This window comes from Gouania willdenowi, chromosome 19, assembly GCF_900634775.1.
Source record: "Gouania willdenowi chromosome 19, fGouWil2.1, whole genome shotgun sequence".
In the NCBI taxonomy this organism is placed as follows: domain Eukaryota; kingdom Metazoa; phylum Chordata; class Actinopteri; order Blenniiformes; family Gobiesocidae; genus Gouania; species Gouania willdenowi.
In genome coordinates this window covers 2,222,849-2,249,712 of record NC_041062.1, presented here as the reverse complement: position 1 = coordinate 2,249,712, position 26,864 = coordinate 2,222,849, and the positions used below count along the sequence as shown (strand labels likewise).

The window sequence follows — 26,864 nt, the reverse complement described above, 5'->3', positions numbered from 1 at the left end:
TCTCTGCAACACATGCATGGGCTTCATGGGCTCATATGTCTACATGTCAAAGTAAAGTAGAGGAATTTTACATTTTCACTGTAACACCATGGTGGTCCTGTTTAAGCTGCCTGCATGCTTTCAGCACCATGGACAGCTCTACTGTCTCCTGTTCTGTGTGTCACATGATATGATTGTGACTCCAGGAAGGGAACATAGTGCAGTGGGATCTGGCTCCAGTAACCAAACACCTGCAGACGTTTGTTCAGCTTACCTGCATAGTATCAATCTTTGGGCATCTGACCTTAATGAGGCTGTTACAGAAACTCTTTTGTTTACGTGCTCTAGCAAAATCTAGTCTATACACACCAGATAAATCATAATAGGCCTACCTGTATGATACAATAGGGCAGAAGTAGGCAACTTTTATCACAGCGGGGCTGAAAAACATGTGTGATTGATCAGAGGGTCACATGATCAACGTTCATGTTGAAGATCTGAGCATTAATACAATAAAGAACTGTGTACGTTTGTTGTTGTCTTGCTCGGTGTGAGGCATTTTGTGTATTTCTGTAGTCCTTTTGTGTGTTTTTCCTGTAAAGTATATATGTTTTTTGAAGTCCTATTGTGCATGTGCGTGTGTTTTTTTGAGTATTTCTGTTGTCATTTTGCTTGTTTGTGAGTACTGCGGGTTTGTGTGGTTATTTTTTGTGTTTTTCTTGTCTTTTTGTGTACTACTGCTGTCGTTCTGTAGTACTTTTGTGTGTTTTTTGAGTATTTTATGTGTTTTTATCTTGTCTTTTACTGTATCTTCCAGCAATGTTGAAATTATTTGTATTTTTTAATGCATTCTTGCACTTGTTTTGTGTATTTTTCTGTCATTTTGTACGTTTTCTTTGGTGGCCACATAAAATTAGAGCTGCCCATGTCTGCTATAGGGGCTTCTTTTTTTCGTACTTTGCTAAACAGATTAAAAGTATCAGAAGCAGCATTATTCGTAGTCTAATTTGAGCAACAGCAGGTTGTTTGTATGCATCAATGAGTTTAAACCCAATTAAACAGCGTTTCCAGTGATGAACACTGGAAACTGGAAGAACTTCTCAAAGGTTGCATGTTGTGCACCAGCGGTAAAAAAAAAAAAAAGAAGTTTCATTGATTCATTCATTAATTTGTGTATTAATTTGGTGTAATAAGAGAAAACTCATAAGGACACATGAAAGTCATCAGAAGATGCTGACCTTATGAGACAACTAGGGATACATCAAAGCAATCACCTCTGAGGAAGACTGGCAGTTGATAATCAAAACTTGTCTGAATAAACAAAACCTTAACATATTGGTATTAATTCCATTGATCCTTTACTTACAGACGCCACTGGGCTCTGTATTGAGCAGAAGTTCTTAACTGATGAGTCCTGTCCTTTTATTTTGAAAGAGTGCCATCTATTATTATGTCTAACATTAGCAAGTGGTCCTAACCCTATAAAGGGACCCCCAGGCACAAAGTCCTTGTCCAATTAGTTTTTCTTTAAAAAATGTTAACAAAATAAGGTGAACAGAGTCCACCAAACATTTATTTTTGTCTACATAAAAAATAGGACGCTAGAAGCTAAAAAATGGAAACTTGAGTTGAAGTTAAAGCACGCTGCACTTATGTACATGTTGGATTATGGCATATTTAACGTATTGAAGCAGAGCCAACGTAAATTTTCCAGTTAATTCCTTGCACAAGTCACCATTGAGGATCAGAAAGTGCACGCTTTGCATCTGAAATCAGATTCTCTGAATGCCGTACAGGCAGCGTGAGGAACCTCGACAGAAAGCAAGTCTACAAAGAAAGAGTATTAAAGAGCAGCTCCCAATCCTACACACTTTAATTGCCCGTATGGATCAGAAAACGGTCCGTAGAGGCGATGTCTTTTCTGAGCAGCGACAGCATTTCTTGGGTGCGTAGTGAGGAATTATAGAACGAGACGGGCATTAGTGTGATCCATCAACAACAGGCGGAGAAGGTTTTTAAGCCTTTGCTGTGGTAAGCTACTGCTGCTCTTCAAAGCTTAGTAAAGTGAAGAAGAAGTCATGTTTCAGTCCTGCAGTCAAATGCAATTTTTTGGAATCTCATTAAAGACAAAGTCCTAATAGTTGTGATGCTGAATTTGGAGATTTATGTTAAAATAAACTGTAGCAGTAAAACAGATTAGCGGCACTAGAACACACTTTTATTTTAATATTCTAAAAGCAGTTCATCCATAATCTTTATTTTGTGATTATGTGTTCATGTCTTTAACACTAACACTGCTCAATTCTGAGCAACTGTGTGAATAGGAGGACGAGCTGATAATATACAGCATTATGCAAGTCATTTTAGTCTCTAAGTCTTAGTTTTTCAGTATAGAAATATACTTTGGACAATGTTGTGCATTCAACATTGTGGAACACTGCAGTAGCCACTCTGCAGTAACTCATTTCCTTCTTCCAACTTCCAATATCTGGCCACCAATCTAGGGTTCTGACTTCAACCTGGCAGAAATCTATTGGAATGAACAACAGTGGAGTCTGTCATTTCCAGTTTAGGGTTTTAAATTCGGGAAGATTGTTTAAAATGCCCACAAACACATTAAAACCGTAGAAAACGTTCCAAGAAGAGCGGAAACTGGATTAAGGACAAAAACTCTACAATCCAAAAGCAGGGATGAGAGGTATTTTAATAACGCGACACGTTGTGTGCAGGCAAGAAAGTGACAAAGAAATTGAAAATGAGATTTTGAGAACTGAAAGAAAATGACACCACAACAACAAACCCTTTGTTTACTTCAGATCCTGCAATTCTATTCTGATTTCTTCTGTAATCACTTTGTAAACAAGCAATCCTGCAGCACATAGACAGTTCATTGGAGAGTGTGTGTGTGTGTGTGTGTGTGTGTGTGAGACTGTGACAATGCCTCAGTTCTTAGGCTGTAATCCTCTCAGGGATTTTGTTTGTAGTGGTCGCTCAGCTGCATCAGCTTCCTTAATTACACATCTGCGCTGACTTGCTACAACTGTAATCTGCCATGATGATGCTACTGCTAACCACCACCTTCATTACATTCATGACACCCAAGATCCATTGTGAATAAAATGCAGATAAACCACTTAAGGTGACTCAGAAGGAAATCAGTGTCCTAGAAGAATTATTCTAATCATTTCTTAAAGCAGATAGGTGAGAGTGAAGCTGCACGGGAAACATCAAAAACTATTTGGTTATTTGTCTCCATCCATGTCTAACGTTCATTCAGATGCAAACATTTGCTTCAGTGTTGTAAAAATCCACTTGTTAATTATTTTATTCAAACAAGCTTTTAACTTATGAGTGTTGTGTATTTTCTGTATTTACCTTTGTCGTTGTTAGTTTCTTTTTTGACGTGCGTTAGGGTGTTTCACAAAATGAATGTTCATCTATAAGCATCTGTTACTAAAAACTGAGTGAGTCGCTGCACATTTAGTAGATGCTTTTTCACAATGTTGATATTTCTTTTCTATTTTCAGGAATAGTGTTTGAACTGTTCTTATTCATTTACCATAAATACCGGTAGAAACCATTAATGACCATACTTTTCCTTATATTGTTACATTTTCTGATATCTGTAAAAGTTACTCATTCTTTGGTTGAGCAAAAACAATTGTAAAAAAAAAAAAAAAAGTTGTGTGCCACCCTTTACAGATGTTATATTTTGGTGCAGATGTTTAAACATCATTAGAAACAAGGCAAAATGTGATAAATTTTGGAAACTTTTTTTAATTGTGAACCACCAATGTGTGCAGTGTAATTGTTTTAACTGTAAAGTGTCTTTGAGTTTTTGAAAAGTGCTTGTAAGTAAAATAAAATGTATTATTATATTATTATTATTATTATTGATTCATTTCATGGCAGACTTTTATTTTGAAACCAAAAGCCCACCAGCAACAATTTCCAAAACAAAACAGAAACAGACTCGACCTAAAAAACCCTTTGTGGGCGGTTCAGAATATCTAAGAGGTATAAAAAAATTATGAAACCATGCACTATAAAAATGAAAAAATCTAAACGATGAAAAAGATTCTAAAAAAGTCTTTATTAAAATTAAAATATTGGCTGTTTTTTGTTTTTTCACATAAAAACAATTGTAAACTGGTGTTTGTGGGGGTATTTGCACAGGTGCAAAATGATTATCACTGGTTAGAAAGAATAAACTGGGATAAGCTCCAGTGCCATGCTTGGTCTCACTAATACAGCAGCTTGAATGATGGTTAATATAGTTTAAAAACAGTGAAAAGAACCCAGGTGAACAATAAATGCATTAAATGTACTCAAATTTAGTACACTTTTGTGTACTTCAAGCCAAACTAATCATCAATATACTTCCAGTGTGTCTATGATGAGTTAACTTAAAGCATGCTATTTTGGAACAACTCATTTTGTACTGAATGTATTTTAATTGTAATTAAATTGTTGAAAAAAGTTTGTATTTAGTGTATTTTTAGGGGCTAAAGTGGAACAACTTAAAGTGTATTTAGTATGCTTTAAGTAAACAACTTTAAATGTACTAAAATATGATGGCCGACGTAAAATGACTGCAAAATTACTAACAAACAAGCCAAATGGCAACACAAATACACAATATGACTCCAAAAAAACATATATTTTACAGGAAAAATACACAAAAGGACTACAGAAATGCACAAAATACCAGACAACAACAACCATACACAGAATGACAGAAAAACACACAAATGTACAATAAAAACTCTTTGTTTGATCGAAGGGTCACATTAATACAGGAAACAACAAACACATGTCTTTGGCCACGCTGTGATAAAAGTCGCCTACCTCTGCTTTATTGTATTTGAACAGGAATAATGGAAACTTGAAATATTACATAAAAACAACAATAGTAGATCAGTAGTAACCCGTACTGTACGAGTGTTTGTTTCTTTTTCTGAACTGATCAAATCTAATCCCTTACAAAAGGTTTGAAAAAAAGTCCCAGAGTTATGTCAGAGCCCGTAGCCTGAGAGCAGTGTAAAGTGTTCCACAAAGCCTCACACCCACTCACACCTAAATCCACACACTGATGGAGGCGGAGCTGCTGAAAACCTGAACATTACAGAAGATATATTTTAGTGCACGGTTAAAAAAAAAACACCTGGGGACACAAGCACTCGTTTCACAAGAAGTGCTCCCACCACCACCACCACCGTCACCAGTGGGCGACACCTCCAGCTTCTCCCCGCAGTAACCCATTAAGCCCCATTCATCAGCTGGGTAACAATGAGCTCCATAGGGCTCAGTCTGACAGCCATCCCCGTCTCCTTCTTTGGTTCTTTGGTTGCCTTTTAACAAAAACTGTGTTTGGGGAGGAAATAAAGCGGCCCGTTATCTCCGCCTGCAGCTGCCCTGATGGTTACAATGTCCCACAGGGCCAGAGCTGCTGTCAATGTGAAAACACTGTCAGTGAGGTTGTGTAATGAAGCATCGGGAGGAGGAGGTGGAGGAGGAGATGGCTCCGAAGAATAGGTTTGTAAATAGTGACACAAAGAGAGAAAGGAAAGAAAAACTCCCTGCAGTATGATATCAAGCTGAAAACCATGTCTTCAACTATGTGACACTCATATTATCTGCTGAAGAATGCTTTGAAGAGTGAACGTGTGATTCAACTTCAATAGATCCAACAAAAGTGATGAAACGAAGACTCATGAGATACTGCAGATCATAACAGATAGGTAACTGGTGGCCAGGGGGCCATATTCGGCCCACAATCTAATTTTATGTGGCCCCAAATGTATATGTCAGAAAAATACACAGAGGAAGAGCAAGAATACATTAAAAAACACAAAGAATTACAACATTGCAGGAAAATACAGTAAAAGACAAGAGAAAAAACACAATACTCCAATAAATACTCCAAAAACACACAAAACTACTACAAAAATGAACAAAACAACAACATTAATACACAAAATTACTCTGATAAATATACAAAATTACAGAAAATGACAACAAAAAGACAAGAAAAACATGAAAAATGACTCAGCAAACCCACAGTACTAACAAACAAGCAAAACAACTACAGAAATGCACAAAATGCCTCACAACATGCAAGACAACAACATAAACAGAATGACAGAAAAACACACAAATTACTATAAAAAGTATTTGTTCTTTCCTGTATTAATGATCAGATTACTCATAATTCTAAATGCTGAGTCATGAATGTTGATCATGTGACCCTCTGATCAAACAAACACATTGTCATGATAAAAGTTGTCTACCTACAGCTGTAGATATACAAGCAACAGCAATATGGAACACATCACAAATACACACATAAACAGGATTATTGACGTCACTCAATCTGAAGTTTGGCTCACTATGGGGTTGTGTTCTAAAGTCCAGGCCTGGGGGCCAAATCCGGCCCTTTAGAACACACATGGGCAATTGTCGGCCCTTGGTTTAATTTTGTGCAACTCCCAAATGCATTCAGTGACATTAGCTTGGTGCTAGTGTTAGCTCGATGCTGTGTTAGGGTCAAGTCTTCCGTTGTTGACATTTTGTAATTAACGAACGCGTGAATCAAAAGTTTCTGCGCTGCTAGATCATCATATCTCTGCTATCTCACTACAAAAATGGCCGAATGGGTTGGAGTTTAACCGAGTTGCGCCTCTGGAACCTGGAGAGGGGGCGGGGCATGAAGTGTCTTATTTGCATTTAAAGAGACCAAAAGAAGTTGCTCTCTGACTCACATCAGAAACGAGGCCTGTGGAGCTCCAGTAATGAGGAATTCAGACCCAAGCGTTGCAATTCCACTTTATGGAGTTAAATGTAAAACAAAGGATTTAAAAGCATGATGTGTCTCCTTTAAGGCAAGACAGTGGTGAAAATATTCAAATAATCAAACCTCCGTTTGCCACGCTAGTTTTATAGAATTGTATAAATCAGCTTAAGTTCTGTCTGACATCAATAGCAGTTATTAAGTATGACATTGTGTCTGCTGACTTCCCATCACTGTTTTTTTAGAAACTGAACTCTGCAGGACGGAAACAGCCAATGAGAGGCGAAGATTTAAATCCTTTATAATCTGAAGCTTCCAAGACATCCAGACTGATAAAAGTAGAAACCTTGGAAACCTTATTTTACAAACAGGGAATGTGTTTTAGGACAAGAAACAGATTCATACTTCATTAAAAAACAATATTTTAACAGTTTGTGTACTGCATTATTTGCTATTTTATAATAGTTCAGATAGAAAAAAACTTGTGAAATGTAAAATCATCTCAATCTGTGGGATATCGATGGACTTTAAAGTAATAAAAGGTGCACAGCTGCATCTCCCACAATGCCACTTCTTCTGAGAGCTGCTCCTCTGAAACAAAAGGAAGAAAGCGTTTTCTCCTCATCGGATCTTCTCTACCCTCAAAGGCCAAAGTGTTGGAGCCTCGTTCATGTTGAGTGGTGGGACCCCGTCACCCAGGCAACAGGGAGCAAGCTATTTTGAGCAGCGGGCACACACTGCCACTCCTCTAGGAGCAGCGACCTCAGGAAGATCGGGAAAACTGGCACACGGTGGCGAAGGTGCGGCTAACGTTTGGTTCTGGCCTGATGGCCCGTAGCTTTTAGGTGCTTGAATTTGCAATTATGACAAAAAAAAAAATCAACCAGAAAGAGAATATTGAAGAAACTATAAGACATCTGAAAATCTAGGTTGTGTATTAGGGCCAATGATACCATTATCATTATTTTCCCGTCTGGTAGAAATACATTTACAAACTTGGAAAAGCACTGAGACCAAAGGGAGAGTGTGTTCTGTTGCTGTTTCTATGTCCATGTTGAGCTCAAGGACCCTCAAGCAAAATAGATGCAAAACAGTGATGAGTTCTATTCTTCCATCTCATCTTGGCAGCTCCCAAAATATCTCAGTAAGCTTGGAATTCAACTGATTAATGTTGACGAGAAAATTAAGTTGTAATTGCATACCCACACATTAGTTACACAGCAACACCTCACACATCAAATCACTGCTAATTTAGCAGCTTCTTTCTGAAAGGTGGCCCATGCTGCAAAGCAGCCATTATAGTCGACACACAAACACACACAGACAGACATCCCCGTGGCATTTGTTTACAGCGAGCCGCAGCCTCCCCCCGAGGGGACCATAAGGTACAAAACAGGAGACGTGAGCCAGCAGGAATGACAGCGATGCCAGGGGTTGCCATGTGCTGAATATTGAATATGATATTTTTAGGGAGGAAAGTTTGTCATGATAATAAACAAACACAGGGTTATTGTCCATCCCGTCGTATGTCAGACACACATAGAAACACACAATCACATACACATTTATGACCAGTTTGGACAACAAAAAAACACCTAAAATACATGATTTGGGAAGAAGCGAGAGTACACAGAGAGAACATGCAAACTCCACAGAGAAATATCCAGCAACTAGGGCCACCATCATCCTGCCAAATCATTAGAATAGCAATGCATTAGATTTTTTTTAAAGTGCTTTTGATGAAATTATCAATACAATAAAAAAAAAGGCATTTAATGTCCAAATTGATTTTTTAAAACCATGGATTTTAATGGGAAAAAAAAACTTTAATTGCGCTAACACGTAAACGCCTGGTCACTAGGTGTCAGTGAACCACATCAGACCTTGTTAAATGGATTTTTATAGATGTAAGTGGTTAAGAATTTTTTTGAAGAATTTAAGGACTTAACAGAATCATAATCTTTCAAAAAGTTTGACAGTTTGATATATTAAATTACAGTTTGTCACCATTTACTTGTTCTCGCAAGTTTACAAAAATTAAACAAATCGTATTTCATACCATTTTGTACATGTAAAGATGAAATTTGTAACTATTCATATTGTAATATATCGCAATGTAGATCGTATTGTTATCAAGATATATCAGTATATCATAGATAAATAAATAGATAGATCATATTTCAAGACTCAAAATTCTTCTTTTTTGCTTTTGGTATGACCACAATAAAGCATCACTTTATTTGTATGTACTCCAATCTTTTTCATTAATAGGTTCCAACAAAGAAATGTAAAGAAACAAGCGTACAATAGTTCGTCCAATCCAATCCCAACAACTGCACCCGATCCCACACACAGCATGATTTACCCAAAAGACTCAGTGTTTCCCATTGTACTCACGGGTGCCATCAAAGCGCGTTGCTATGGTGTCCAGAAAGGTGTTCTGAGGAGCCAGGAGACCCTTCATCACTGGCATCTTGACCCAGCTTTGGGACAGACAGACAGCTGACCCACAGCTCACACCATTCCAGAGCCACAAAGATCACCGGGAGGTCTCAGCAACACACATTTACTGCCAACTTTTATCCTTCAGTGATGCCTCTGGTCCCCCCCCCCCCACCCCCAATAACACAATAGTGCAGCTGAGTGAGGACGACTATATTACACACACTAGACACCCAGGAGAGTGGGGTGTTGCCTGGATGGAGAAAAATAAACCCCTAAGAGTAGCAATCATGAGCAGCTGTGCTGAGATCAAGTCCAGATGACGCTGAGATCCAACGAGCTTCGGATCCGTCAACACTGCTGTTGCTTGTTTGCACCTCTCAGGAAGATGATTCTGCCAGCCTTGAGGGAGGATGAAGTTATCCTTGAAGTCCTCTTTGATTCATAGTTACCAAAAAGACCTATAGGGATGAACAAAAGAAGTCTGGACACCACATCTCCTTGTCATCCTTCAGATCAGCCACGTATCAGGTAGAGTAGTTACATCTTCTCTATCTTTTCCCTCTTTGTTTCACTCTCTCGTCTCCGCTCCCATCCACTCTTGTGATATCCCAGCCAATGAGCTGCCAGCGTCTAATGTGGGGGACCTGTTTTCATCTGTGGTAGAGAGAGAGAGAGAGAGAGAGAGAGAGAGAGAGAGAGAGAGAGAGAGAGAGAGAGAGAGAGAGAGAGAGGATGCTCTCGGAGTCTCTGACAGCACCAATACATCGCAGTGCCACTAGAACCACATGGCTTTTGTGTGCACGGCTGCAAATTAAGAAGAGATGGATTGCCTACGTGCCACTAAAAGACACCTATTGTGTATATATATATATATTTCAACTTTACAATATTTGACTCTTTTCTCCTGTTGTGTGTGATTCCTGCTCTGGATGCCGTTGGTCACTGCTGCCTCTGAGTCAGACTCACAGTATCGTCGTGAGAGAATTAAGGCTCTGAGATAAAAGCCTCTAAGAGTGGATTAAAAGGATCAACTCGGAGATGTTTTTCATGGACTTGATGCTAAACACACCGAACTTCACTCACTATGACCCAAACAAACATCACAGCCAGGAAATCACTGCTGCATAGAAAACATCATAACATATATATTTATTATATATATTCTGTTTTTAAGCTTAAATAGTGGAGGTTTTTTTTCAAAAAAATGCTCATAGCTCTAAAAGTAATCATGCCTCAAAATCAATGTTCCTATCAAATATTGACCGACTCAAGTCTGTTAAAGAAATGAATATTTTGTGTTTTTGTCATTGAAAAAAAAACGTTTTTATGACAGAAATGGTTAGGTCTGGAGATGTTGAAAAGATCTGATGTGAAAAAAGTTGGAGAAAATATTTATATACAATATTTTTAAGACAGTTTTATGAAGGGTACCATTTTGGTACCTAAGCTCAAAGAGTGTCAGTTTTTTTAAAGGTTCCTCAAGGGTTGAAGAACTTCCTATAATCCTGATCACATTCGTCTTCTGATGAGGAGAAAACACAGACGAGCTGAAATCGTTTGTTTTGTTTTTTCCTTATAGGTGGACTAAATAAAGCAGAACAAAATGGGGTTTTTGTCAATGTGATTTATACGGTGTATACTGCAGAAAACCAGCCATTAGAGAGCTACCCAGCAACAAGGAGAACAGTCCTTTAACAGAAATACATACTGTACATCCCAGTTACAATCACACAATCACATTGTCTACAGTTGTTGTAAAAGCTGGTTGTACAGTGCAGATACCGTGCATCATATCCAACTTTATGCAAATTCAAGGTAAACAGAACGACAAAGGAAGCAGGAAGTAACTCGAGGGGGTGTGAGTAATCTTAGAGTTTCAGCAGATGCAGTAGCTGTGTGTGGGTGGTGGTGGTGGTGGTGGTGCTTTTTTTTCTTTTGCCTAAAATGATGTTTTTTAAGCTGAAGAAAAATATCGACAAATCCTGGTCAGATCTTCACCAACAGCCAACGATAAGAGGAGAGGGAAAGCAAACTACAGAGGCTGTGAAAGAAGACTGAGCCTCATTATTTGATTTCTAACAAGATGCGTTTTCTACCCTGTGCCGAGGTTTAGTTCCCTCCTGGTCTGGCTTCCAAAAACAAATAATAGGTTAAATGGACCCTTTAAACTTTCCCACAGATAGAATGACGTACATACATCCAACTATCCACATGTAACATAATATAGTGTAAGTCAGCTGCACGGTTAGAGGAAAAACAGCGGTGAATGCATTGTTCTCTCTTTCAAACCCCATTGAAACCTTGATGACCTTCGTGTCTCTCCATCATTAATGGCCTCCTATTGTCCTTTCCTCTTGTAGTTCATCAATCGCTTACTTGTCAGTGACAAAGAGGCTAATGTATTAAACATGCACACTATCAACTCTGTGGAATAATATAGCAGAGCGATGCTCAAATGGCCAGGTGAAATATGATCCCAACTGTAGCGCCCAGGTGAACAGTATCCTGAGCATCTAATGCAGTGGATTCACTGCAAAAACTGATGGATGTATGCTTCAAAATCATATCACAACAAGTGCAAGCAATGGATACATTAATACATATCTGCAGCTAATTTGACTTTCTGAAGCTAATTCAATTTTCCTACAAATTATGTGTAAATTATGTACCATTTTGGGTATGCAGTGCACTCATTAAAGCACATTCTGGGAAAGGGTTAGGAATGAATGAAAGCCCACTGATCTAATCCCGATTTAAACTGAACAACAGATGACATGCGTGGCATCCCTCCCTTTAGAGAATCCATTGAGAAACCAGGCTTTCATTCTGTAATCTAGGACTATTCCAATTGAAACTGTAAATCCAGCAGGCACGCGAGGACGGCAGAATAAAGGAGACACACACTGCTGACCTCTGATCAATGCTGGGAAAGAATATGATGACTGAACCTACACCAGAAACAAAGCAGGAGATTAAACTGGGTTTTTACATCCGCAAGTCAGTCCACCAACATTCAGCTACAGAACATCACAGTGTAAATGCTGTTTTCCCCTACATCAGATATAAACAACTGTTGGCTCGGGGGCCATTTTCAGCCCTTGGTCTAATTTTGTGCGCCCCCAAAGTGAATGCAAAAAAAAAAAAACATCCAGAAATGCACAAATGGACCACAAAAATATGTAAGAATGACTCAACAAACACAAAGCGACAGGAACAATGCACAAAATGACTGCAAACAAATAGACAAAATGACCACATAAATATGCAAAAGTACACAAAAAATTACTCCATAAGCACACAAAGTGACATAAAAACACATTAAAAAAACAACAAAAAGACAAAAAATAACAAAAACAACGCAAAAGTAGACAATAATGACTCCCTAAGCACACAAAATGACAAAACAATACAACGATACACAAAAATGACAGCAAAAGCACACAAAATATCAGAATACACAAAATGACAACAAAAATATGCAAAAATTACTCCAACGATTCTGAAAATGACAACAAGAATACACAAAATGACAAAATCACACAAAATGAATTAACAAAATGTACAAAAAAACTAAAACAAACACAAACCCTTTGTTATTTCCTACATTAATGCTCAGATTGGTCATTATTCTACATGATGACATGAATGTTGAGAAAGCGGCCCTCAGATCAAATAATCACAGTATTTATGGCCCCACTGAGATACATTTTGTCCATCTCTGCCTTAAATTAACCTGTTGCTCACAAAGGAAGTGAAAGAAAATGCTCTTCACAGAAGTTATTCTTGCATATTTAGCTTTTGGCATCGATATCAATGTCAAATATCTGCTAAAATAGGACATTACTAAAAATATCAGCCTACTTTGAGAATTGGGAGGCCTGTAGAAGCGAGGCGGGTCCTCAAACACAGTGAAAGCCAGAAAAAGATTAACATCAGTGTCTAAGTATGTTTGATAAATTCAGAGGTCAACATTTCATGATTTAGATTTAAATATTTAGAAAAGAAAATGTTTATGCAACATTTCTGTTGATTAGTTATTCGTAGTAAAAAATGTCTTCATTTCAGCATTTATTAGAATAGTAATGGGCCCCATTCATATATTGGTATGTGTCAATGATTCGGTTCCACCAACTGTCGCAATATTTGACTCACAAATAAATGAGAAAACGACTTTAATGAAAATTGGCAAAAAAAGGGGGGGGATGGGCCCCTGGGCCCCTAATAGAAATGTGAGAGGCATAATCATAATCTACGTTGAATTACCTTTGAAACGATATATCACATGACTATGTTCCCATAAAATTGGAAATTACCGGAAATGGGGGGGTGGGCCCCTGGGCCCCATTTAGAAAAAAGGGCTCCGAGCGTTTCATCATATTCATTCATAGAGTATTCATACCAAACTGCATTCTGATCTAAAGAGAACAAACGTAGGAGTAGTCATTTAAAAAATGGGGCCCCCTGGGCCCCCCGTGACACGTACGGGGTAACGGGCCCCATTTATATATTGGTATGTGCCAATGATTTGGTACCACCAACTGTCGTAATATTTGAATCACAAATAAATGAGAAATCGACTTTTTTTGTTTTTTTCTTTTGGTGCCCCTTGGGGCCCCCCTGGGCCACAAATCAAAAATCGGGCTCGAGCGTCGATGCGTACGCATCCATAGATTGTAGCTGCCAAATTTCAGCCTGATCCGTCTTTAAATAACAGAGGAGTAGTGATTTTAACTAGTGTACACAACAACAACAACAAGAAGAACAAAGTGAGGGCCTAAAAATAAAGAACATAAAACTAGCGCCCCCTGGTGGTGAGAAATCTAAATCATTTCTATAAAGCAAAGATGAAACTCTTTAGATTACTAAAGTTGTTGATTAACTGCTTAATCACAACTATGATACTAATTTTTTACACTTGGCACCCCATATAGATTACAGTTGTAGCTAACATCTTCATTATTTATCTAATTATCCTATTTATATAATATTTAGATATAGTGTAATTATTTATATTCATGAGCAAACACTAATAAACTTTATAGGATAAAACCTCAAGAGACTCTTCTTTAATTAATTGTCTATAAACACATGTTGGTGTGTTTATATATATATATACAGTATATAAATACATATCTTTTCCAAGACGTGTATCAGTCTATCCACTTATTCACCTCATTTCAGGAAATCCTATTCCAATGGAGAAAGATGACATATTCTTTAAAGGTGTCTGAAAAGCCCATCATCTGCTTCTGAAGCGTCTGTCACCAGCTGCGTCCTCATTGGTCAGATTCTGCCTTTGATATGAAAGGATCTGTAGACGGTCGAGTCCATGATGGAGACAAACATCAAACTACGAGGAAAACAGGAAGTAGATCTCAGTTAGTGGAAAAGAGAGGTGACACTTTCCTCACCTTATAGCGGACGTAGGCAACTGACGGCCCGGGGGCCACACGCGGCCCTAGGTCTGTTTTTATGTGCCCCCAAAGTTAATGTACAAAATGACACAAAACAAGAGCAAGAATACATTAAAAGATACAAATAATTGCAACATTGCAGGAAAATACAATAAAAGACAAGATAAAAACACAGAAAATACTCCCAAAACTACTACAAAAACGAACACAACAACAACAGTAGTACACAAAATTGACAAAAAATGACAACAAAAGTACACAAAAAGACAAGAAAAACAAAGAAAGTGACTCCACCCACAGTACTAAAAAATGACACACACACACATACACAATATGACTCCAAAAAACTTATGTTTTACAGTAAAAATCCACAAAAGCACTAAAGAAATGCACAAAATGCTTCACAACGAGCAAGACAACAACAAACACACACAGAATGAGAGAAAAACACACAAAATAACTATAAAAACTCTGTTATTTCCTGTATTAATGCTCAGATTGCTCATTATTCTAATGCTGACATGAATGTTGATCATGTGACCCTCTGATCAAACAACCTCATTTTTTTTGGGCCTCGCTGTGATAAAAGTTGCCTGTTCCTCAGTGATCCTCACACTCCTTTAATCTCTGTAGACACTGGATAATGAGGGTAGAATCAGTCAGGATCAAACAAAGCTCCTGGATCAGATGGTGTTTCTGAGGAACATCAAGAAACATCGTCTCAGACATCTTCTACCCTCGGACGTTCGGCATCTGGCCTCGTCTGGAAGAAGCAGAGAAGCATAAAGCTCCATTTAAGAATGATGTACAGTATACAGTACATCATACCTGTCAAGTTTTGGATTTGAAAATAGGGGAAATTTTCTGGCGCCCACTACCAGCGTCCCACCGGAAATATAAAATACCCACTTATCAACCACTTACTAAATACAATGATGTGATTATAATCTGGTAGGTTGACCTTTATTAACATTAAAATGCTGTGAACATTCCTACTAGGGCTGGTGATATGGACCAAAACTCATATCTCAATATATTTTCTCAAAATGATGAAATATGATATAAATCTAGATAATTTCATCAAATAAAGTCTGACCAGAAAAATAAATTCTGAGTTAAATTTGCTGATGCTAAATGCTACACAGACTCATTTATTAATAAACAGCTGATCAATATGTGACACTCATTAATCATCTAACTGAGCTTTACATGTTGTTCTGAGAAGTAAAAGTAGCGACTCCTAAAACTAGTATTTTGATACATAATAAGCTATAATATATATATATATATATATATATATATAGAAAATAAGGAATATGCAGTATATGTATATTGATATATTAAATAGAAAACTCGACATCTTAAATCTCGATATATCGCCCAGCTCTAATTCCTAAATTATAAAACAGCCTGAATAAAAACATAAATGTGTATATGAAGCACATGTGTTTATTTAATATACTTACAGTTCATATACAAGTCAACACGTTACATATTTACTGTTAATTTCACGTTGCTTGTCTTTAAGTTAGATATTTAAATTTTATTTCATTACATATTTTCTTTTAATTTCTCATGCTCACTCATGTGGTTCTCTGATATTCACTAATGACTTATTAAACACATTTATTACAGACTTTACATTATTTAACACTTTATAAACAGTTTATATTTGTGGAGCTCGTGATTGGCTGATTTTTCATGGTGACTTACGTCGTTCCTTCCTCTGTGGGAGACGTTAAAATCTCAGTTATTAATCTAACAGAATGTGTGACTGTGTCCTGGTACAGTATATAATGGCCTGGTTGTACTTACACCGGGGTAAAAAAAAAAAACATTTCTATGAATGCGTCTAGGGATGAAATTTAGAAATGTATAAACCCACATTTTCAGGGGGTGCACTGATTCCTAAAGTCCTTGTGCTGAAACTCCACGATGTGACACTAGTTGTGGAATCCATGTACAACACAGCAAACGTCTCTGACACCCTAATATGAAGTTATTGAGTTAGCAGCGATGCTAGGATTTAATAGCATTATCAGACTTGGCAAAGGAGCCCCGACCGGAATCATTAAAAGATGATTTGAGTCAGTGGAGTGAAACCACATCACAACAGCAGTGACTCAAAGCAATTATTAGAACCTCGCTTTACTCATGTACGCTCATTGTTTTATGATGATCTGCTTATTTCAAAGTGTTCCCTTACACATCAGGATTGATATGATGTTTCCTGATTCCTGAGGTGCAATAGCAGCAAGATTAATGACTCACGTTTTCACGAGAACTGCAACAAAACAAATACATTAGGGCTTTTTTTTTAAAGTCCGTCTCACTCAGTTATTGATTTTTACAAAAGTTCAGCCTCCGTTTTTGTTTGTAAATTCAAATCTGACCTGAAAAGAATAAAAAGGCACTTCCTGGTGTTAGCGCTGACTTAGCATTTCACCATCTGATTGGAAGCAGAATCCTAGTGGGCGTGTAGAAGAAGGTGGTGGTGTGTCTATAAACACACACACACGTCCTGTAGAAACACACCAAGGATTACGTCATTGTGCAAATGAACAATAACAAGTAGTACATCTTCAACAGCTGATGGTGGCTTTACCTGCAGGAAGAACCCAGGGTTGCTGTCCTTGGTGCTGAGTCAGGACCTGAAACCCTAGTTTAACTACACCTGTCATTAACGCTTGACTTTTACTTTTATTTAAATTCATTTTATAGTTTTTTTTGCAGGTTCGAGACTAGGATCATAACAAAAGGTCCCAAAGCAGCAGCAGATGTGAGAGATCTGATGATTAAAAGCCTCGACTTGTTCCAATTCATTCAATCCAACATTTCCTTTGTCACTAAACACATCATTTTTTAAGATAATAATAATAATAATAATAAGCAATCATGCAAAACACCAAGCACAAAAGAAAACAGTACAAATATAAAGTAGCTTTCAGTGTTTTATTTTTATTTGTTTTTAGTTAATTGATAATAATTAAGTTATAGCAAATTAATGCCAAACATTACATTTTAAATAAATAATGTAAATGCATTTTGAAGGTTGAATGTATGACGTGAAAGCTCAGGAACTGTAGAAATCCAATGTTTGCCATCCTGATGATTCCAGAAGATTCTTTGATACATAAACAGGTATCGTATAGTCCTGGGATATAGAATCCGCTATAAATGAGTTCCTCTGGGTTTACGTTCAATCCACAGACATTCCTTCATCGACTCTCCCGCACACAACCTGAAAATCAGACGATAGCAGAGATGGTTTCAATGCAGAACTTGACAGAGGGCTTTGTTTTCTCTGAGTTTGCTCACCTGCTTCATTTCCATGGTAACAACTGAAAAAACAAAAAGGCATCTTATTATACACAACGTGGTAAAACTGAGCTGAGCTCTGCATCTTCTGTGGTGTTATCCAGGGTCACCTACATATGTGTACTGGATTAAAGAGGTGCTTCATTTTATTCTTCATCTTAAACTGGAAAAAAAACAAAAATCAGATTAACCCCAGATTAACCCTTATCTAGATCTGAGAGGTTCTTTGATCCCCTTTTTTATCAAAAGCACAGACTGTACCGAGAGTCTGAAAAACCCTGTGATTTTCTATTTACTTTCTATTATTGTCAACCTTCATTTTTCTTAATGGGACATGTGTCAGGGGAGGGGTACAGGTGAGGGTTTAATTGTTTGTCTGTACATGTGTGTGTTTATCTTGTTTTTGTTGGTTAAAAAATAAAAAAAATGAGGAAAGTTTAAGAACCACCAACCTGCCCAGTGTGAGCGTGAGGCGGGTAACACCAAAGCTCCATCTACTGATGTACCATAAAACAAGTCAGCCAACCAGGAAACCTCCGCTGGATCATCAACAAAAACCTCCTCAGATTCATCCAAACATTGTTCTACATCTGCCACAAAATATACAAAAATTTGATTATTTTCCCTTTTATTGATTTTTTTTGCAACATACAACATAATTACAGAAAAAATGCCATAAACCATAGACATTATTTGCAAATCTTATTCATTATAATACAGTAAGTGTATACAACAAATAACTTAAAGTAAAATGTATTTATTTAAATAGCATATAACTTTTATGTGATTACTTTTATGTAAAATGTAGCTAATATTGTCTTCTATTGACATAAATGTGATAAAATAATTTTGTTTGAATAAATTACAAGAAAATATAGTATTTTATAGAATGACATAAGCAACTGGTGGCCCGGGGGCCACATTTGGCCCTTGGTCTAATTTTATGTGGCCCCCAAAGTAAATGTGAAAATAATGAAATGAAATAAAAATGGAAAAATACATACACAAAGACTTCCCCTGGGATTAAGCAATTTCCCCCTGGAATTAATAAAGCAATTCTGCAGAAAAATACAGTAAAACACAAGAGAAAAACACAGAAAACTAGTACAAAAATGAACAAAACGACAACAGTAATACACAAAATGACAACAAAAGTATAAAAAAGACAAGAAAAACATGAAAAATGACTCTGCAAACCCACAGTACTAACAAACAAGTAAAATGACACACACAAATACACAACATGACTCCAAAAAACATATATTTTACAGGAAAAATACACAAAAATGACAGAAATGCCTCATAATGAGCAAGACAACAACAAACATACACAGAATGAGAGAAAAACACACAAAATTACTATAAAAACTCTTTGTTCTTTCCTATATTAATGCTCAGATCACTCATTATTCTAATGCTGACATGAATGTTGATCATGTGACCATCTGATCAAACAAACACATTTTTGTGGCCCCGTTGTATCAAAAGTTGCCTACGTACTGTTAGTTTGTGGTGAATTTCTTCAAAAGAAATTAGCCTAAAAAGGAACTAGGAACATTTCCTGATTATTTTTAAATTAATTGTTAAATCGTTCCAAGTACCCCCTGCAATGTGCTGCTGTACCCCAGTTTGGGAACCCCTGACATAAAGCAATGTCTGACCCATTTCTTTGAGTTTCTCCTCTAAACTGACCTAAAGTAGAGCCTTCATCCTCCTCTTCTTCCTCTTCTTTGGACAATGTGAGACAGTTGCTTTGTAGAGTCTGCTCCAGAGCTGGATTATCACAGATGTAGGCCTCGTTGTACAGACGACAGGCTGAAAACATCAAGGATTTCTTTATGTAGTTTTTTCTGTGATTTTAAATTGCCATATGTTCCTGAATCGACGCGTGTGTGAATAATAACCCTGGACAGAGTTACTGTATCTGACCGTGCATGTCTTCCAGCTGCTGGATGAAGCCCACAGCCTGTCTGGTGTCCATGTGGAAGCGGTGAGTGTCAGTGAGGTGTCTCAGGATGTGTTTGGACTGAAAAGCTGAGTGTGTGTAATACTGAAGCTTAGGGAGGCACAACGAGCCCACGGCAGAGATTTCAAAGCTGCGGCCCTGAAACCACAAGACCAGTAGTGAACACAGACACCCCCAAAGGAGAACACACCTTTTACTGTATCTGTTGCATGAATTTGAACATATTTTTCTCAAATTATTTGATTCATTAAGGCAAAAACAGTTGTTTCAATAACTTCTAATACAGCTGTGTGTTCTCTAAAGCAGTGGTTCTCAAACATTTTTGGCTCTAGTCCCTCCTTTCTCTTATTTCTGAATCCAAGTACCCCCTTTTGGGTACTTTGACTACAACATTTTGCTTAGAAAACTATTTACTATTTAAAAACATCTATTGATCATAATGTTGGAATAAATGAGTGATAACACACATTTTAAAGAATCTCATTTTGTAAATAAATGAAAAGAAACAGTATTTAGTGCAGTTGATGGTTTTTTACTGCATTTTAGTTGAATTAGATTTATATTTTACAAAATTAAAGTATAGAAAAACAGTTGTTTAAGATAGTGTGTCGTTTTAATTAAAAAAAAAAAAAGAATTAAACATTTTCCAAAATGTATTTTAATGTTTCAGAAATTTCAGACACATGGGATCCCAAACCCAAGATTGAAAAACAGATTAAGTGCCTCCGGAATAGATTTATTTCTATAGTTTTTCTCATTTCCGTCATCTCGTGCCTGGCGTGGGACCAACACTGACACTTTATTTGTTCATTTTCCTCTCTCGTACCCCCTGAAGTGCCATCGTACCCCCATTTGAGAACCCCTGCTCTAAGGAACGCTGAGATGAATTCAGGAATTAAAAAATGGAACGATAGCAGATGGCTCAAAAAAAAAAAATACATGTAACAATTTCTCTGGATTACCTCATTTATGACTAAATTAAATCTATAGATTAATCACATTTGTGGAGCTTCTTTAGATATAAAAAAAAACAATTATATGATTTTTAAATTTTTTTTAAAAATGCATCAAATCTGCATTATTTTTGCGGTTGCTGGGAGAGAACATGCAAACTCCGCCTCAAAAGAATGGGATGTAATATCAAACAGAGTTGCCCTTTTACTGAACTTCATATATTCAATTTAACCAGATTTTTATGGTTTCCACATTATACTATTTTAGTTCAGATTAAAATTGAAAAATGAACAGTATAAAGTAATTAATTTGGATATCTGGAACCATCAGGTCCATGTGAAGCTGTTAAAATGCCCTGAATTGTTAAATGATGGCAGAAAAATGAAGGTACACGTTCACGTGTTTACGACTGACCTTGAAAGTGAGTCGATCGATATCAGTCCAAGAAAAGTTAAACAACAAGCACAGCTTCCCTTCCACTTCCTGAGAAATAAACAGTTATAAATAATACAGTTAAAAAATGTAGAAATACAGTAAAGTAGCTGTGTTATTACTCAGCCTGACCCTAAATTATATTTATATCATGAGTTTTTATTCCTCAGTGTTTGATGTGTGGAGCTTTGATGATAATTGTTCAATAATTACAGGACGTTTTACACTAAATCATGAGGAAATCAACTTTTGACTTGTACGTTTCAAGCAATTACATTATTTATTTATTAGATATTTTATTTCCTTTATCTAAATTTGTACTAAACAAAAAACAAAAAAAAAGAATGAAAAGTATATAATTAAATAAAACTATTAATTTCATATTTTGACAGAATATCTAATACAGAAATGGGTCATATTTCCAAGACAAACCTGTTGGTTTTTACATAATCTGATTATTAGTAATACACGTTATGTAAATTAATATGTTATGTAAATGAACACACCTGATAAATGTGGACCCCCTGCACTGCTACACCAAAGAGGATTGAACTTCTCAGCGTTTTTTTCTCCTGTATCATACGATAGATGTGGAGGGAAAACATAAAAAATTAGTTCAGAAAGTCATAAATTAAGCTTTAAACTTTTATAAAGAATCTAAATTATAGGTTCCCAAAGTGGGGTACGGGTACCCCCAGGGGTACACAAATTGTCATGGGGGGTACGCGAATAAAAAAATAACTAAAAATTGGAAACTAGAACATAAATCGACCAGCGGTCAGGAGCCTCCACGCATTACACAAATTACACATTAGCAGATGTAAGACTATCATCACAGATTATTATTCTTTTTTTTTTTTATTAATATTATATATTGTTTCTCAACAGGATAGGTAAAATACATCAGTGGTTTCCAACGACCCCATTTTAATCACACATTTTTGACTTTTTTCTTTCTTTCTAGAATTAGCTTTTGATAATATTTGTTGTTGCCAGGATTAGTGACGAAGTGACAAGATGTGTTTATGCGGCATTTTATTCAAACTATATCTGAAAAAGTGAAAATATAAAATACAGTTATTTTAAATTGGGTTAGTGTGTGGTGTTATAATTTGAAAAAGAATAATAACTAAAACATTTTAAAAAAAACACATTTAATCAGTATTTGTATTATTACTATTATAAATTATTAGACTTTTCAGGGGACCCCATTGGAATTCCGGGTGACCCCACATGACCCCAAGGTTAATAAAAACTGCATTAAATTATTATGTGTGCAGCGGTCGGGGGTACATGGCTTCAGGTTAAATGTCTGAAGGGGTACGGGACTGTGGAAAGTTTGGGAACCACTGCTGATGATGTTCTTCTGACCTGTCTCATCCTGTAGAAGCTAACCGCTACGTCCTGCAGCTCATTGGCTTCTTTAATAAAACTCAACATGGCCCGACTGTGGCTCACGCCTCTCAGCTCACTGTGCAGTGTGGGACAGTTTCGGAGCAGGAAGTCTCTTCCTCTGCGTTTTATCATCTGACAAACACAAACCATCATTACCTCCAAGACCCCAAAGGTCACACTTCAGACTTTTTGTTTTTACCCAGGAGGGAAAGTAATCCTCAGGAAGAAAGTAAGGTTTCTTCTCCTCTTCCTCTTCATCACTTCTCTGTGTTGGCTCCAGGTCTCCAACCTCAGCTTGGAGAGCAGACGCTGCTAAAAGGAAGAACGAAGCCTCCTGATGGTGGCTTTGTGACTGCAGCACCTTCTGCCTCAGCTCTGTGTAGTAGAGCTGCCGTACTTTAGTGTTTCTGAAGGACACGGAGCCACAGTGTGGAGGTCAAAGGGTCACACATGGGCTTATGAAGCACAGATGAATGAGTCACACAAAACAACATTATCTATACCAGAAATAGGCAGCTTTGATCTGAGTGGGGGCCAAAAAAAATGTGATCCGAGGGCCACGTTATCAATAAATCATCTCAGCATTTAGAAAAATGACCAATGTCAGCATTAATACAGAGGGATTGGGCTGTATTTATGTTGTTGTATCTGTTTTTGGAGTCATTTTGTATATTTTTCTTGTTTTTCTTTTCTTTTGGTAGTTGCTTTAGTTATGTTTTTGTGATTTACTATGTTTTTTGGAGTCATTTTATGCTTTCCAATTATTTTTCTGTATAATTTGTGTTTTTGTAGTCATTTTGTGTGTTATGGGAGTACGTTTGTATATTTTTGCTGTTGTATTGTGTATTTTTTGTCATTCTGTACAATGTACATTTATGTTCCGAGTTGCACAAAATTTGACCATGATTCCCTTATTTGGTAACTTTAATGTACAATTGTACATTTGTATTAACTAGTGCAGTGCCCATAGGAAGTATGTATTGCTATAGAAAAGTGGGAGGTTAAATATTTAGCACTGTAATAGGCTAGCATACATCTGCAGCTTGCTGAGAGAGGTGTGTGTGTGTGTGTGCATGTCGACTAAACAAACTGTGGAGAGCATAATATTTAGCAATGTAATATAGGCTACACACATATATATATACAGCCTATTTTTATTTTATTATTTATTATTATTACGACTCACTTTAGTTACAAACGTTGCTCACTGAGGACACCTGCTGGTCAATATTTACTGGGTGCTTGTTTTTAGGATATTAGACCCACTTTAGTGGTTTTTAAAAACTGTTTGTGCAGTCACTCTTGTAGATTCTACGCAGCTTTCAACTTATCTTGAGATACCATGACTGTCTGTCAACATTGAGCTGTTCTGCAAAGCTGCATTTGAGACAATTTTATGAAATAATTAATGAACGGTATCATTGTAGTCCAAATAATTCTGACGTTGCACACCTTTGAACCAAGCAGCAGCCATGTTGAAAGTCTCAGGTCAATCTGAGCCTGATTTTTTTCCTTCTTTCTTTATTTAGCCTTTATTCTTTTCATTTGTAATATTTCTTAAGCCTCTGTGACATGAGTAAATTCCCCCTGGGATAAATAATGTACTTGTGATTCTGATAAAAAGGCAGGAAACACAAGAAAAGAAAAGGGGAATCAAAGACTTAAGGAGCTGAGTGATGAAAACTCACGAAATGATCCGACCGTTCTCCACATAGAATAGAACCCTGAGAAAAAGGATAAACGGGACCTAAATTAAAAAAAAAAATACAGAGTTAAATATATTTCAAAATAAAATCCTGATAAAAATGTTTTGCACTGACAAAGTACTATAATAAATACATATTCCTGCAAATAATAAGATACGTTTGTCTTTCTCTATCTCAGTGTGGATGAAACCACACAACTGACCGTTACAGAGCCACTCTTCCATCTTGCATCAAAGTACTTGCTCAGCTTTTGATCCAAATCCAGGAAGAGGTACTCATTATCTTAGAGAGAGGAAAACATATTACACCACGACTAGGAGACGAGCCCCGCCCCCCCTTCCCACATTTCATTAAATGAAAAGAAAACGTTCCTCCTCAGTTCTTCCACTAACTGACCTCTGACAACAGACAGAGCAAACACTTGGAGGTCAGTGAGGCCAAGCTGCTTCAAGACGCTGTTCATCACCTCTCTGCCTCTGGCTCTCACCTACACATCACAGAGAATCACAAAAGCACATTAACCAAGGCTCCGTGCAAACATTTAGGTAAACAATCAGAATATTGATCACTAACCAGGACTCCTTAAATTCAAACTTTTTTTTTTATTCAGGACTGATTCATAACATAATCTGATTGCCAGAGCGAACATGGACTAGTCTGTGAACGGTCACATTTTCTGGTTCAATAAACAGGAAGAGATTCAAATTCTGATGTAGCTGGTTATGATTTACAGTCTGCATAAACAGGACTGAATCATAACATAACCTAACCATTATAGCAGACATGGGCTCGTCTGTGAACGGTCACATTTACAGACCTTGGAGTCGCTGTTAGCTTATCAATAAACAGGAAGAGATTGATCACCTTTATAATAAGTGCTGACTAGGCCACTGTTGTTCTGCAGTCAGTGTCTTCTCCTCGTCCTTCTCTCTCTGCTTTGTTTCAGGTGTCGTGAAGCTGATGATGTCAGTTTCTGATCTGTGGTTCACGGCTCAGCTAGTCTGAGACACTCTGATGTTCTATCTCTGTTCTGTTGGTCCTTCTGTCCACTAACCCCAACCAGTCCACGCAGATGGCTGCCACCTCTGAACCTGGTTCTAACGGAGATTTCTTCCTGTTAAAAGGGAGTTGTTTCTTCCGCTAAATGCTTGTTCATGTGGATCTTGTTGGGATTTTTCTTTCTTATAATGGATTTTATATTTTGGTAAACGGATTGAGATGAATCAAGTTGTAACTAATAAGTGCAAACTACTTAATTTGACTAAACAAATATGAATAACCATAAAAAAATCAGATAAATCCACTCACCCCGACAGTACATTCCAGATGCTGCTTGTTTGGTAGAAGAACGCACACGACACGTTTCCATGTTGTTCTCATTGTGATGAAATGCTCTGGTTCCTGATGTACATCCTCCTCCTGTGGTCACAAACGTGGGACACAAAAGCCCGCCTCTCATCCATCCTCCACAAGCACTGAGTAAATAAAGGGCGTCACAACTTTATTGGGTTATATCATCATTTCATAGCAGCTATAAAAGGTTTTAGAAAGAGTGTGTGTTCACCACTAATAACAATACAAAATGAGAATTAAGCTGACAAAATAATTGTTGATCAATCATTATTTTATTTCAAAACAAATCCAGTAATGTCAGTAACACTCTACTACTACTTCTATAAAGAACGAACAGAAGAAGAAGAGGCAATCAGAAGCTGGTGATGTTTTTGTTTTTTTCCAAGACAAATGCATTCTGTCCGTTTTTGTTTTCTTGATGAGTTAGAAACTACAATGTTTTGCATTTCACATGAAACAACTGTTAACATGCACAAAAATAGAGGGATGGGGGGGGGTCTGAAGTAATGAATAAAAACACACCAGCTCTCCAGATTCAAGCATGTTTCCTTCGTTTCTGAACACTGACATATTACATCCTCTGGCCTCGGTAGCAAGTGAATCAACAGCTCCCACCAACTACACACTATACACACTACACACACACGCACTGACAAAATCACATTATTCTTCTCAGGGATTGACAATCTACAATCAGGACGTTTCCATAACACTTATTCACAATCCTCCTCAGCAAGTTTCACACAAACAATAACAGATTGATCTGATTTTAAAGGCGACTGTATGAGTACAGTGCGTTTAGTGGTTTCATGTGGGGGCACAGACGTGCCATAGCAAGAGTACTTGTGCATTTAAAAGCCTTGAAATTCCAAGTTGAGTTCAAAATACAGCTCATGAACACATTTTCACTCATATTTCTGTTTCAGTAACAGGCTTATTATAACGGCAGCAGGAAACCTCGTTATTCACACAGTAGATTTCATAATTCATGTAAAAATGAAAGGAAGAGGAAACCCATTTAAATGCATTTTGCAGAATAAATATCCGTTCACACACACATTCTGTCACCTACTGACGACATCTTCACACATTGCTCTTTTTACGACTTATTT

At 37.1% G+C, this 26,864-nt stretch overlaps 2 protein-coding genes across 4 annotated transcripts in view; both read right to left on the bottom strand.

Annotated features, from left to right (window-relative positions):
• LOC114481563 (potassium voltage-gated channel subfamily H member 4-like) overlaps positions 1 to 15,277 on the bottom strand; it is a 43,580-nt gene extending 28,303 nt beyond the window's left edge. The window contains exons 1-3 of the mRNA XM_028476498.1: positions 15,243 to 15,277; positions 14,386 to 14,564; positions 9,167 to 9,868 (exon numbers count right to left, since the gene is read on the bottom strand). Coding sequence (XP_028332299.1) covers positions 9,167 to 9,242 — 76 coding nt within the window. The 5' untranslated portion in view covers positions 9,243 to 9,868; positions 14,386 to 14,564; positions 15,243 to 15,277. The remainder of the gene's footprint in view (positions 1 to 9,166; positions 9,869 to 14,385; positions 14,565 to 15,242) is intronic.
• Positions 15,278 to 17,566: 2,289 nt separating this feature from the next.
• On the bottom strand, positions 17,567 to 25,817 carry LOC114481672 (FERM domain-containing protein 6). Of its 3 annotated transcripts, XM_028476659.1 has the most exons (13): positions 25,708 to 25,817; positions 24,796 to 24,886; positions 24,602 to 24,681; positions 24,382 to 24,440; positions 22,893 to 23,100; positions 22,670 to 22,825; positions 21,805 to 21,870; positions 21,281 to 21,349; positions 19,876 to 20,050; positions 19,639 to 19,761; positions 18,399 to 18,536; positions 17,947 to 17,969; positions 17,567 to 17,869 (listed from the first exon to the last, which is right to left on the bottom strand). In XM_028476659.1, exons 1-13 carry the CDS (start codon positions 25,777 to 25,779, stop codon positions 17,828 to 17,830), a joined length of 1,302 nt encoding a protein of 433 aa, XP_028332460.1. In that variant the 5' UTR covers positions 25,780 to 25,817; the 3' UTR covers positions 17,567 to 17,827. The 3 variants fall into 3 exon arrangements, with proteins under 3 accessions (XP_028332460.1, XP_028332462.1, XP_028332461.1); XM_028476660.1 differs by lacking the exons at positions 17,567 to 17,869; positions 17,947 to 17,969 and adding an exon at positions 18,067 to 18,109; XM_028476661.1 differs by lacking the exons at positions 21,281 to 21,349; positions 21,805 to 21,870.
• Positions 25,818 to 26,864: the final 1,047 nt, after the last annotated feature.